At 41.2% G+C, this 14,792-nt stretch overlaps 1 protein-coding gene across 1 annotated transcript in view; it reads left to right on the top strand.

Moving 5' to 3' along the window:
• Positions 1–14,211, top strand: part of ece2a (endothelin converting enzyme 2a) — a 328,286-nt gene extending 314,075 nt beyond the window's left edge. Inside the window, exon 3 of the mRNA XM_085990059.1 lies at positions 8,196–14,211. Within this exon, the coding sequence (XP_085846185.1) occupies positions 8,196–8,480 (285 nt within the window). The 3' untranslated portion in view covers positions 8,481–14,211. The remainder of the gene's footprint in view (positions 1–8,195) is intronic.
• Positions 14,212–14,792: the final 581 nt, after the last annotated feature.

The raw sequence follows: 14,792 nt of genomic DNA, 5'->3' as shown, positions 1-14,792 counted from the left end.
AGGGCCTCTCCCTCTACCATCATTAATAGGTACTCAGTCATTGTGTTCATTTGTGTACCATCACTAAAAGCTCCTCGCCCACCGGCTTTCTCCCTGTACCATCACTACAGGAAACTCTTTTTTTATCCGGCACCGATGGGACCGGCGTGGTGCCGGTTGATCAAAAAGTCCGGATTACAGAGAGGTATAGTTACTAAGGTACGAGAGCCCCGTACACCGATCCAGGCCTCCCTGTTGCATGGCAACAGGTGCAGGAACCCCGGTTACACGGCCACAGATCCAGGCGTCCCTGTTGCATGGCAACAGGTGCAGGAACCCCGGTTACACGGCCACAGATCCAGGAACCCTGGTTATATGGCCACTAATATGAAGTAAAACTTACCTGAACCTACTCCTGAATTTTGCCGGTTAAGAGAGATTTCCGGTTATTTAGGTGCCGGTAAAAAGAGAGTTTCCTGTAATAGGTATTCACCCATAGAGTTCCTCCTGTGGCATCACTAATAGATGGTGGTTAGAATCTACGTGGGAGATCTCCTGATCCCCTGTTGTAACATAGGTGTAGATCTGTGTAAACCCCAGCAAAAAACCATTCATGCTGTTTCTTTGGGGTTTCCGCCAATTTTCCACTTAAGTTATGGAGGGAAATCAGGAGAACTCCTGCAAAAATTCAAGGCACAGGTTTTCATTTTAGGCCTAAATCAAGAAAGCCTCTCCTCATGAAAAAAATTTTGAACTTGGTATCTACTTTGATATCAACAGGAAGTAACAGATGGTTTAAAAAAAATCCTCAGCTATAGATTCGCCTAGTGTTACCTGAGTTTTGCCGTTAAACTTGTGGTTATGCTTTAAATATGGTCTATAATGTTTTGTTTCACACAATTTTACTCAATTTTTATCTTTTTAAAAAAAAAAAGACAATTAAGGTTGGATTTAGTGCAATCTAAAAAATGGACTAATACAGACGTGAAAAATCATAAGAATTGAATATTAAAACTCTTACTAACAGACTGCTCATACAGATCACCCATGGCATCCAATAACTGTGTACGGCGCAGATGCGCAAGAATGAGGTCAATCAAGATATATTGTGCTTCAGTACAATCTCTTTTTACCTGTCTCATAATGACTGGTCTTGACTGCGTTTTCCCAACAACCCCCTCCCCTTCTACTCCAATCCCCTCCCATTCCTCCTCGGTTATTCCACCTTCCCTGGCTACTCCACCACCCACCCACCCCCCGGCTACTCCACCCCCCTTGATGATGCTATAATGGCAGAAATGTGAAGCTGGTTTTGACATTTGTGCTACTGATAAAGTGAGTGCATCAAAAACAATATCCCTAAACAAAACATTGACACAGTTAATTAATTCTGGTAGAAAGAAATGCTGAAAGATTCCAGCTTTCACAATGGGATCCACTTCAGTGGAGTAGATTGCACTTAAGAAGAAACCACAGAACTGACAATATGAAGTGATGACAGAAGCATAAATATAAAAATGTCTAACAAGATTGAATCATATAAGCAGATAAAAATCTGATTTTTCTCCATATCAAAAACGTGCTGAATTCTCCACTATAAATTTACTAATTTTGGTAGAGAGTCTTCTGTCTGGATACTCCCAAGTACATTTCACAAAATTAAAACTATTGCAATAAGTACAGTTTATCCATAGTAAGATGCATTACTGCAAGTTTATTTCTTAACATACTTCTAAAAACACCAGGGGCTAGAAATTCGGTGCATTTGCACTTCTCATTAGCACCCCCGGGGACGTCATCACCGTGCGCAGCGCCCCGTTTTCGCCACGCCTACAAAATTGGCCCTTGCCCCCTGAATCTGCGCCGGGCGATAACAGCGGCCGATTCAGAGGGTGGGAACGGAGCGGCAGCAGGCTCGCGGGGCGATAAGTAAAGGGGAGGTGGTGGGCGGAAACCGGCCGACTTACTTGTCGCGGCCCGTTGCCTCTTTGAACATGGGGTCCATGCCACAATCTGGCAGCCTGGCACTCCTCTTGAGTGCCGGGCTGCTGGCCCGGCACCCTGCTCCCCGGTGGTCCAGGTAGGGCCCCGCAGAGTTGTGGGCTTGGGCCCTCCCCTTTAATGAGGGGAAGAGCCCTTCCATGCGGCAGCGCTATGTGGCCCAGTGCGTAGCGCTGCAGATCGCATCGCCCCGATATTCGGGGTTAGCGCTCTAAGAAGGAAGTGGACCGCTTGAATTAGCTAAATTAAATTTAGCGCCCAGCCAATGTTAGCAACCCAAAATGGTCGCTAACTAATTTTTCAGCCCAAAAGTTATCAAAGTAACTTTTAAAGCTATAATCGAATCTTTGGGTTCATAGGTATATAAGATATGAAATTACTATAATTACTATTCTTTGCTAAATCAGGAACTGATCCACTGCCAGTTATTCTGTGATTTATACACTTCATTATTGTATTTGACGTTGCAACTACTGTTCAACATTGTGGTTGACAATTTCAATGGTTGGTCAACTATTACATCTCTATATATAATTTTTCCTGATTCATTCTATTTAATTATACATTCTTCATTTCAAAATCATACTGAGTATTGTTATTACCTTTTTGTATTTCTTTACGTTTCAGCTGTGATTCAGCTGTCAAGTTGCTGTCTGCAAATTTCTGAATGTTTTTTATTTTGTTCTCGGGATGTGGGTAACAGTGGTAAGGCTGCAATAATTGCCTATACCGAGTCACACAAGGTGGTGGCGGGCCTTCTCCTTGTACCACTACACTCCTTGTTGTGATGCTGTTCCCAGGTAGGAAATTCCAGGATTTTGACCCAGCGATGATAAAGGAATGACAATATATGTCCAACTAAGATGGTGTGTGACTTGGAAGTGATGATGCTGCTCTTGACCTTTTTGGTGGTAGCAGGTACAGGGTTGGGCGATGCTGTTGAAGTAAGCTTGGTGACTTTCTGCAGTGCATCCTAAAGATCATACATACTTCAGGCACACTGGTGGTGGAGTTCAGTGGCACGGGCACCATTCAAATGGACCAATCTGTTCTGGATGATGTTGAGTTTCTTGAATGTTGTTGTGGCTGCAGTCATCCAGGTGAGTGGTGAGTATTTCATCATACTCTTGACTTGAGCCTGGTAGATAGTGGAGAGGCGTTGAGGGGTCAGGAGGAGAGCCACTCGTCAGAGTACCCAGTACCCCTACTCTTGTTAACCTGGCTGATCCAGTTAACTTCCTAGTCAGTGGTGACCCCCAGGATGTTGATGGTGAGGGACTTAGTGATGGTGGTGTATTTGAAGATCGGGAGAGGTGGTTGAGCCTTTTTGTTGGAGATGGTCATTCTCTGGCACAAGTGGTGCAATTGTTACCCGTCATTTGCTGTCCCAAGCCTGGATGTTGTTCAGTTCCTGCTGTAGGCAGCCATGGGCTGCTTCGTTATATAAGGGGTTATGAATGGTGCTCAACAGGTGATCATTTGCCTCTGAATATCTTACTTTCAATAAACTTAGTGTCATCTGCAAACTTACTGTGAATACTTTATCAAGAATATTTATGAAATTATGAACAGCAAACAATCCAGAATGAATCCCTGGGATAATCCTATGGTCACAGCTGTCTAAATAATCCTGCAAGCATTGACCACTACTATTAATTTTCTGTTATTTAGTAAATTTATTGTCTGCATAACAATTTCTCCCTTAACAAAAGTTTTATTGTTAGCTGGAAGTCTTTTTGTAAAGCAGGGCATGACGTGCCTTCAACAAGTCATGACACAAAGCACTCATCACATTACCATTATTGTCCTGTTACATCCTCAAAGAATTCAAATAAATTCCATAAATCTTAGATTTCTGTTGGCCTGAAATCGTTTGCTTTACAGTTTTAAAATTTATTTGAATCAAAGTTTTCATAATAAACTTGAATATTTTTCCTACAACGGATGTCAGTGCAACAGACCAATAATGACCATGATGGTGCTTTTGACCTTCACTTCTAACCTTATTTCCTTAAGTACTCTTGAATATATTCCATCTGGTCCTACATAAGAACATAAGAAGAAGGAGCAGGAATAGGCCATACGGCCCCTCGGGCCTGCTCCGCCATTCAATAGGATCATGGCTGATCCGAATCTAGACTCACGTCCACTTCCCTGCCCTCTCCCCGTAACCCCTAATTCCCTTATCTGCTAGGAAACTGTCTATCTCCGTTTTAAATTTATTTAATGTTGCAGCTTCCACAGCTCTCTGAGGTAGCAAATTCCATAGATTTACCACCCTCTGAGTGAAGAAGTTCCTCCTCATCTCAGTTTTGAAAGGGCAGCCACTTATTCTAAGATTATGCCCCCTAGTTCTAGTCTCACCCATCAGTGGAAACATCCTCACCGCATCCACCCGATCAAGCCCCCTCACAATCTTATATGTTTCGATAAGATCGCCTCTCATTCTTCTGAACTCCAATGAGTAAAGGCCCAACCTACTCAACCTTTCCTCATACGTCAACCCCCTCATCTCTGGAATCAACCGAGTGAACCTTCTCTGAACCGCCTCGAGAGCAAGTATATCTTTTCTCAAATATGGAAACGAAAACTGCACGCAGTATTCCAGGTGTGGCCTCACCAAACTGCAGCAAGACTTCCCTGTTTTTATACTCCATCCCCCTTGCAATAAAGGCCAAGATTCCATTGGCCTTCCTGATCACCTGCTGCACCTGCATACTAACTTTTTGTGTTTCATGCACCAGGACCCCCAGATCCCTTTGTACTGTAGCACTTTGCAGTTTCTCTCCATTTAGATAATAACTTGCTCTTTGATTTTTTCTGCCAAAGTGCATAACCTCACACTTTCCAATATTATATTGCATCTGCCAAATCTCTGCCCACTCACTTAGCCTGTCTATGTCCTTTTGCAGGTTTTTTATGTCCTCCTCACTCACTGCTTTCCCTCCCATCTTTGTATCATCGGCAAACTTGGATATGTTGCACTCGGTCCCTTCCTCCAAATCGTTAATATAGATTGTAAAGAGTTGGGGTCCCAGCACTGACCCCTGCGGAATACCACTAGTTACTGATTGCCAGCCCGAGAACGAACCATTTATCCCAACTCTCTGTTTTCTGTTAGATAGCCAATCATCCACCCATGCCAGTATATTACCCTCAATCTCGTGACTTTTTATCTTGATCAGTAATCTTTTGTGTGGAACCTTGTCATGCCTTTTGGAAGTCCAAATACACTACATCCACTGGTTCCCCTTTATCCACCCTGTATGTTACGTCCTCATAGAATTCGAGCAAATTTGTCAAACATGACTTCCCCTTCATAAAACCATGCTGACTCTGTCCTATTAAATTATGTTTATCCAAATGCTCTGTTACTGTTTCCTTAATAATGGACTCCAACATTTTGCCAACCACAGATGTTAGGCTAACTGGTCTATAGTTTCCAGCTTTTTGTCTACTTCCCTTCTTAAATAAGGGTGTTACATTAGCAGTTTTCCAATCTGCCGGGACCTTTCCTGAGTCCAGGGAGTTTTGGAAAATAATCACCAATGCATCCACAATCCCTACCGCCACTTCTCTCAAGACCCTAGGATGTAGGCCATCAGGTCCGGGGGATTTATCTGCCTTAAGTCCCATTATTTTACCGAGTACCATCTCCTTAGTGATTTTAATCGTGTTTAGCTCCTCCGCCCCCCCCCCCCCCATTGCCCCCTGTTTGTCCAGTGTTGGGATATTTTTAGTGTCCTCTACTGTAAAGACTGATACAAAATATTTGTTCAGCGCCTTTGCCATCTCCATGTTCCCCACCACTAGTTTCCCGGTCTCATCCTCTAAGGGACCAACGTTCACTTTAGCCACCCTTTTTCTTTTTATATAGCTGTAGAAACTCTTGCTATCTGTTTTTATATTTTTTGCTAGTTTACTTTCATAATCTATCTTCCCTTTCTTAATTAATCTTTTAGTTATTGTTTGCTGGCTTTTAAATGCTTCCCAATCTTCCATCCTCCCACTAGATTTGGCTACTTTATATGCCCTTGTTTTCAGTCAGATACTATCCTTGATTACTTTACTTAGCCACGGATGGCTGTCTTTTCTTTTACTCCCCTTTTTCCTCAGTGGAATATATTTATCTTGAAAGATGTGAAATATCTCCTTGAATGTAGACCACTGCACTTGTACCGTCTTACACTTTAATCTGTTTTCCCAGTCCACTTTAGTCAATTCTACTCTCATACCTTCATAGTCTCCTTTATTTAAGCTCAGTACGCTGGTTTGAGATCCAACTCTCTCACCCTTAAACTGAATTTGGAATTCAACCATATTATGGTCACTCATTCCAAGGGGATCCTTTACTAGGACATTTTTTATTAATCCTGTCTCATTACACAGGACCAGATCTAAGATTGCCTGCCCCCTGGTTGGTTCAGTTACATACTGCTCAAGGAACCCGTCCCTAATACACTCTATGAACTCTTCCTCAAGGCTGCCATGCCCAATTTGATTAGTCCAGTCAATATGAAAGTTAAAATCCCCCATGATTATAGCTGTTCCCTTATTACAAGCCCCAACTATTTCCTGATTTATACTCCGGCCAACAGAGTTGCAACTGTTAGGAGGCCTATAGACTACGCCCACTAGTGACTTTTTCCCCTTATTATTCCTTATCTCCACCCAAACTGTTTCACTATCCTGATCCTTTGACCCAATGTCATTTCTGACTATTGCAGTGATTCCATCCTTGATTAACATAGCAACCCCACCTCCCTTTCCTTCCTGTCTGTCCTTCCTAATTGTCAAATACGCTTGTATGTTTAGTTCCCAGTCATGATCATCTTGCAGCCATGTTTCCGTAATGGCCACCAGATCATACCCATGTGTAGTTATTTGTACCGTCAACTCGTCTATTTTGTTACGAATGCTGCGTGCATTCAGATAAAGAACTTTCAAATATGTTTTCTGACAATTTATTCCTGCTTTTACCCCTTTTACTACTTTACCTTTATCATTATACATTCTGTCCCTTCCTGACACGCTCTGGATTTTAATTCCCCCACTGCTACCTTGCTCTATTGCCTTCTCCTCTGTCATTTTTATTTTTCGCACTCTTAAAACCTCCCCCCCCCCCACTAATTAGTTTAAAGCCCTCTCTACAGCCCTAGTTATTTGATTCGCCAGGATTCTAGTCCCAGCACTGGCCAAGTGAAGTCCGTCCCAACGGAACAGCTCTCTCCTGTCCCAGTACTGATGCCAGTGTCCCAAGAAGCAAAACCCATTTCTCCCACACCAGTCTTTGAGCCACGCATTTAACTCTCTAACTTTATTTACTCTAGCCAAATTTGCACGTGGCTCAGGTAGTAATCCAGAGATTAATACCCTTGTGGTTCTGCTTTTTAATTTGGCCCCTAGCTGCTCAAACTCCCTCAGCAGAACCTCTTTCCTTGTCCTATCTATGTCGTTGGTACCAACATGGACCACGACAACTGGATCCTCCCCCTCCCACTCCAAGTTTCTCTCCAGCCCAGAGGAGATGTCCTTAACCCTGGCACCGGGCAGGCAACACAGCCTTCGGGACTCTCGCTCTCGGCTGCAAAGAACCCTATCTATCCCCCTAATGATACTATCTCCTACCACTACCCTTTTAACTCCCCCCACTTGAATGTTTTAATGAACATTGAAGCACTCTGGTTCTTAACAGTAATAATTAATTTATATTATTCCATTTATTTGGTTGTATCTAACTAATAGAAAAGGGCCTGGTGAAAACTGCTCCAAAAATATTTTAATTTCCACTATAATGTATTATTTTCCTCACACTAGATGGCCGCTCTTATCTTAAAATTTACTCTCCTAGTTTTTGACAACTTCTGAAATGTTTCAGTTACTGCCTTGTAATCCCTCCTAGGTATCAATGATTCGCTCTGTAAAACATTGAAGATAACAAACTACTTTATGCGTAGTACATGTGCTTGGTATTCTGACAAAACAATGTCACCAGAAATGTTAAAAGTTACATGACGCCATAGAAATTGGTATTTTGTCTCTCAAACTGCATACTATCTGCACAGCATTGAAAGATACCTGCATTGCATAGTGCATCCAGTGTCTGAAATCTAGAAACCAGCGGCATAATCCTTCATAGTCCAACATCTTTGTTTTCTACAAATTGGTCAATGTGTAAAAAAAAAGATTGTTAAATGTTTCCTCCTTTATTTCAGGTTAGTCGCGTTCTGCGGAAGCAAGGACGCTTTATTTCCATCACATTTGCACAGCCTCATTTTCGGAAGCAGCTTTACGCCAAAAGGGACTACAGATGGTCCATCAAACACCAAACCTATGGCAGTGACTTCCATTATCATCTCTACACCATGACCAAAGGAGAAAACTTGTCTTCTGGTGATCAGGAACTAGAAGATAAACGTTCACAGAGAGCAGAGCCGCCGTCGACGGTTTATCTCCAAATCACTGAGAGTGAAGACTACCTCAATAAGATTGAATTTTAGTTAACAAATGAATTCCAGCAAAGAATGTGTATAAGCCAAAATCTAAACTAATAGAAATATAATCAGAGGGCAGTTCTCATTTGGTACACTAACTACAGGAGATAAAAATCTAGTCTGACCTGGCATGGCATTGCATAGCACACCTTTACGCCCAAGAACACTCACATAGTGTTTGTGTTTAGCAGATGTTATACACTTAACTACAGGCAATGAAAGAAAACTGGAGGTCCTATCAGCAATATAAGAAATAGGAGCAGGAGTAGGCCATACGGCCCCTCGAGCCTGCTCCGCCATGGCTGATCATCGACCTCAACTCCCCTTTCCTGCCTGATCTCCATATCCTTTGATTCCCCTAGAGTCCAAAAATCTATCTATCTCAGCCTTGCATATACTCATCAACTGAGCATCCAGTAGAGTATACTTTGGGGTAGAGAATTCCAAAGATTCACAACCCTCTGAGTGAAGAAATTCCTCCTCATCTCAGTCTTAAATGGCCTACCCCTTATCCTGAGACTATGCCCCCTAGTTCTAGACACTCCAGCCAGGGGAAACAACCTCTCAGCATCTACCCTGTCAATCCCCTTCAGAATCTTGTATGTTTCAATGAGATCACCTCTCATTCTTCTAAACTCCAGAGACTATAGGCCCATTCTACATAATCTCAAATCATAGGACAACCCTCTCATCCCATGAATCAATCTAGTTGCACTGCCTCCAAGACAAGTATATCCTTCCTTGGATAAGGAGACAAAAACTGTGCACAGTACTCCAGGTGTGGTCTCACCAAGGCCCTGTACAATTGTAGCAAGACTTCCTTACTCTTATACTCCAACCCTCTTGCAATAAAGGCCAACATGCCATTTGCCTTCCTTATTGCTTGCTGTACCTGCATGCTATCTTTCTGTGTTTCTTGCACGAGGACACCCAAATCTCTCTGAGGTGGGATGTTGAAGAGCATGGCTTGCTCTTCAACATCCCACCCAGCAGCCAAATATAGACCAAAATTTGCAACGCCCTGGTTGCTCAACAGTAGTCACCTCCTTATGTAACTAACGACAATAGTTCTCCTTAGAGCAGAGAAGGTTAAGGGGATATTTAATAGAGATGTTCAAAATTTATGAGGGTTTTTGATAGAGTAGAGAGGAACAGTTTCCACTGACAGGAAGGTCAATAACTAAAGAACACAGATTTAAGATAATTGGCAAAAGAACCAGGGGGAGATGAGGAGAATTGTTTTTATGCAGCGAATTATTATCTAGAATGCACTGCCTGAAAGTGTGGTGGAAGCAGAGTCAATAGAAATTTTCAAAAGGGAATGGATATATACTTGAAAAGAAAACATTTGTCGGGCTATGAGGAAAGAGCAAAGGACTGGGACTAATTTGACAGCTCTTTCAAAGAGCCGGCACAGGTACCGTGGGCCGACAGGCCTCCTTCTATGCTGTATCATTCTATGAATAGTTCTAATATAGAGATGTACCACTCTTGTTAGAATAAGAGCCTTTACAAAGAATTGCATAGAATATACAGCACAGAAACAGGCCATTCGGCCCAACCAGTCCATGCCAGCCTTTATGCTTAGACTTCCTCCCATTCTTCCCCATCTAACTCTATCAGTATTACTCTCAATTCCCTTCTCCCTCATGCTTATCTAGCTTCCCCTTAAATGCATCTATACTATTCGCCTCAACTACTCCCTGTGGTAGTGCGTTCCACATACTCACAACTCTCTGGCTAAAGACGTTTCTTTTAAATTCCCTACTTGATTTCTTGGTGACTATCTTATATTGATGGCTTCTAGTTTTCCTCTTCCCCACAAGTGGAAACACTCTCTTTTTGATAAAGTAGACAGAAAGAGTCTTTCAAGAGAAAAGAGATCAAGCCTGTTCATCCTTTCCTGATAGTTATAACCTCGCAGTTCTGGTATCATCCTTGTAAATCTTTTTGCACCCTCTCTAGTGCCTCTATATCCTTTTTATACTATGGTTACCAGAACTGTACACCCTAGTGCTTGGCTTGCTTTTTTATGGCCTTATTAACCTGCGTCTCTACTTTTAGTGATTTGTGTATTTGTACTCCCTTTGCTCTTCTACCCCATTTAGATTCTTATTTTCCAAGTAGTATCTGACCACCTTATTTTTCTTACCAAAATTTAATACCTCACATGTTGAAATTCATTTGCCAAGTTTATTAATGTCTTCTTGTAATTTGTTGCAGTCCTCCTCATTATTGACTACTCTGCCCCCACCCCCCTTTGGACTGTCTGTTGAATAGTTCGAAACTGACTCCATATTAGTAACAGTTATGATTTTTATTTAAGCATAATGAGACTTCATACACGCAGTATTCAAGCAGCAGTTTACAAAGTACAATCGAGAATTATATTACCCGTTGTTGTCCTTTGGGTAGAAGGCGTGGCCCATTCTTCATACCTTCTCACATACACATCTGCACCTGTCTCGTCTCCATCCTGGTCCTTCTACACTGAGAATGTCCCAAATCCACTAGGATATACCCCAAAAACCAGAACTACAGAAACAGCCATCCAATTATAGGCACGGTAAGTTCTGTGTCTAGGCACGGGTCTTGGGCCTCCCTTATCTGCTTTTTAGCCTTAGCACAAGCTTTTTCTGTGCTTGTTTTCTGTTTCCATGGTTGATGACGCAACTAGAAACCTTGAGGAAAACAAGAGTTTAACTGTAAATAAAATCTAGATTTTAACATACTTTACAGATGAGAAATAAATCTAAAGTAATATATCTATAGACTGGCAACCTTAATATTAAACTGTAATCTAGCAAAGCTTAATGCTGAAAATTAGTAATGGGGAATTATATTTGATTATATTTCAATAACTTACAAAAGTTCTTGCATTCCCATAGACATACAAAGAGATAAGAGATAAGGCTGTAGACAGCTCTAAGTCTCACTCTGTTCTCTTCCCCTCTCTTCTAACAATAATAATTCGTTTTTGCAATAACTTGTGATACTGCATTAGCCAGAAGTCAGCAGACCATCCAAAACAGTGTGTTTTTGCAGAACAGTAGCTTTAGAGAAAAGCTTAGGGTCATTTAACTCTTGTAATGCCTAATCCCTCAAAATCCCCTCATCAGTCCATATTCGTACAGGGTCATCAGCAAATTTAGAAATTGTGTTTTTGATTCCAAAGCTTAAATCGTTAATATAAATTGTGAACAACGGTGGTTCCAGCACTGATCCTTGTGGGGCCCCACTTCCCACCTTCTACCATTCTGAATAGCTACCCTGTATCCCTACTCTCTGCTTTTTGTCTTACAGCCAGCTAGCTATCCATTCTGCTTCTTGTCCCCTGTCTCCACATGCTTTGACTTTATTCATTAGTCAAATATGTGGCACCTTATCAAAGGCCTTGTTTGAAATCTAGATATATTACATCTACTACATTACCCTTGTCTACTCTCTGTTACCTCTTCAAAGAATTCAGTGGAATTTGCTAAGCAAGACTTTCCTTTTTGAAATTCATGCTATTTATTATATTTTTGGTTTCTAGATATTTTTCTATTTTCTCCTTTAGTAGGGATTCCATTATCTTTCCTACCACTGTTGTTTAGATGACTGGTCTATAGTTCCCTGGACATATACTAATATTTAAGAAGGGAGATAGAACAACGTTAGCTATCCACCAGTCCTTTGGCACTACACCTTTTTCTACTGAATTATTAAATATGTGTAATAATGTCTCTGCTATCTCTTCCCTAGATTCTTTGAAAATGCGCAGATTCAATCCACCTGGACCAGGGATTTTTATCTTCTGAGTTTGATTATTTAATATTTCTCCTCTTAAATGTGGTTATATCATTTCTAATTTCATCTTCCAATGTCATATCTACCTGATCCATCTCCCTGGTAAATAATGAAGAAGAAAAATTATTTAATATTTCTGCCATTTCGCTGTCGCTGCCTGTGATTTTATCCTGTCCGTCCCTTAGTGGCCTTATTCCCATCCCGACTTCCCTTTTTTAAATGTATGTGCCTGTAGAATATTTTACTGTTTTGCTTTATGTTCCTTGATAATTTAATTTCATAGTTCCTCTTTGCCTTCTTAATTGTTTTTTTAGACTTCTCTCCTAATCTCTTTGTATTCACCCTTGTCATGCTCTCCCCTGCTGTCCATGTACTTAATGTACACCTCTTTCCTTACCCTCAATTTTTCCCTTATGTCTTTAGTCATCCATGGTGTCTCATTAGTGTTTAGTTTGTTCTTGTTTTTTAGCAGAATATATTTTTCCTGGACTCTGTTGAACACTTTTTAATTGGTTCCATTGCTGTTCTACATCATTGTTTGCCAATATTGTTGTCCATTTTATTTTCCCACGTTTTATGCTCAGTCCTTCAAAATCAGCTTTTCTCCAATCTATTACACTGGGCTTTGTCATGCTAATGTCCTTCTCAATTATTATCTTAAAGAGTATTATATTATGGTCACTATTGCTTTTACTTCTCTTATCTGCTCTGATTCATTCCCTATTACTAGATCCAGTAGCGAATCCTCTCTTGTTGGGATTCTTACATACTGAGTTAGAAAGGAGTCATGTACTCATTGTAGGAACTCCATTCCCATATCCCCTTTACCTACCTCTTCTAGCCATTTAATTTTGGGGTAGTTGAAATCCCCCATGATTATTATTCTATGTTTTTTACTTATTTCCCTAATTTGTTGGCCTATTTCTTCCTCCACCTCCCTTCCACTATTAGGTGGTCTGTAGACTTCCCCTATTAGTGTGATTGGTCCTTTATTGTCTTTTATCTTTAACCACATGGATTCTATTTCTGTCTTACATATGGCTACATCACTTTTTTCTACTGCCATTATGTTATCTCTAACAAGTACAGTTATTCCACCTCCACTTTTTCCCTCTCTATCTTTTCTAAATATGTTTAATTCCCAGTCCTGATTTTTGTGTAGTCATGTCTCAGAAATCCCAACTATATCTGGTTCGTCGCAACGTATTATTGCCTCCTGTTTTATTACAGGCACTGTATGCATTGCTGCACAGACAGTTTAACTCATTTTTAACAGCAGTTCCTCTCACTTTATTTTAACCATCTTTTTACACCCCTCTTCCTCAACTCTATCCCTGGCCATTTATGTTCTCCCTTAGTTTAGTCTGTTCTATGCTTAACTTTCCTGTTTTGTTTTATATTTAGGCTTGTTTCATTTCTTTTAGATCCCCCCCCCCCCCACCTTACTAGTTTAAAAGCCTTTGCCACCTCCCTATTTACCCTTTCTGCTAGGACACTGGTCCCATTCCGGTTCAGGTGGAGCCTGTCCCATCGGTACAATTCCTTTCTGTCCCACTACTGGTGCCAGTGCACTTTGAAGTGGCTAAAACATATATCCCATGCCTTATTTAGTAGCTCGCTGTCTCCTCTTTCAGTGTAGAATCTGTGTTAAATAAAAACAGAAAATGTTGGAAATACTCAGCAGGTCAGGCAACATCTGTGGAGAGAGAAACAGAGTTAACGTTTCAGGTCGATGACCCTTCGTCAGAACAGATTTCCAGCTTCCGCAGTATCTTGACTATCACATTGTGCTTTATTCCACTCTCTTTCCATGTTCTTAATCTATGGTGCCACCAATGCTGCGCAGAGAAGCATCATGCATAGCAGTATTTTTTTTAATTAAAATGTTGAATGTAATACTGGTGTAGCCATTTTGTTTATAATAAATTATCAGAAACTTGAAAAGAAATCTGGGTCAGAACTACATTTAAGCACCTGTCATGATCATATTTGTTTATAACATCTGTGCCTACTGAATCAGTAATCCCTATGAATTCCAGCTGTTGGTGATTATTCAACCACTACAAATTTTTTTTTAAATTCTGTATATGAGAGGACAATAGCCTGTAGGTAGGAAGCAGGTAAACGTAATAATGCAGCTCAGGAATCTACATAGTAGAGGTTCTGTTTGTTGGATATGGAGAGCGCATTCTCTGCCTGTAGGGATGCAGCCACTTTCCCAAGTCCAGAGAGCTTAGCTGCAGCCTGGCAAAAGCCAAGGCTTAGTGAAGACGATGCGCCCCCACCACCCCCTCCCCCCCAGTATGCATAAGTACCGCAGGAGATTAACCAGCTACAACCATGTAGCCCAGCAGCACATAGCATTGGTAAGCTTTGTACCACTTGTCCGGTTAGGACCAATAGAAAGGGAAAACAGGCAGACAATTCAATATCTCTCATTTTACCCCATCACTAAAAGTTAAAATTATCACCCTAGTGTTAACTCAGTCTGACTTTGGAGAGAGTAAAGACATGCATATGCAAAAGACA

Source organism: Somniosus microcephalus, chromosome 6 (genome assembly GCF_052327205.1).
Source record: "Somniosus microcephalus isolate GS21.2 chromosome 6, FLI_Smic_1.0, whole genome shotgun sequence".
In the NCBI taxonomy this organism is placed as follows: Eukaryota; Metazoa; Chordata; class Chondrichthyes; order Squaliformes; family Somniosidae; genus Somniosus; species Somniosus microcephalus.
This window is presented reverse-complemented; position numbering and strand designations above follow the sequence as displayed.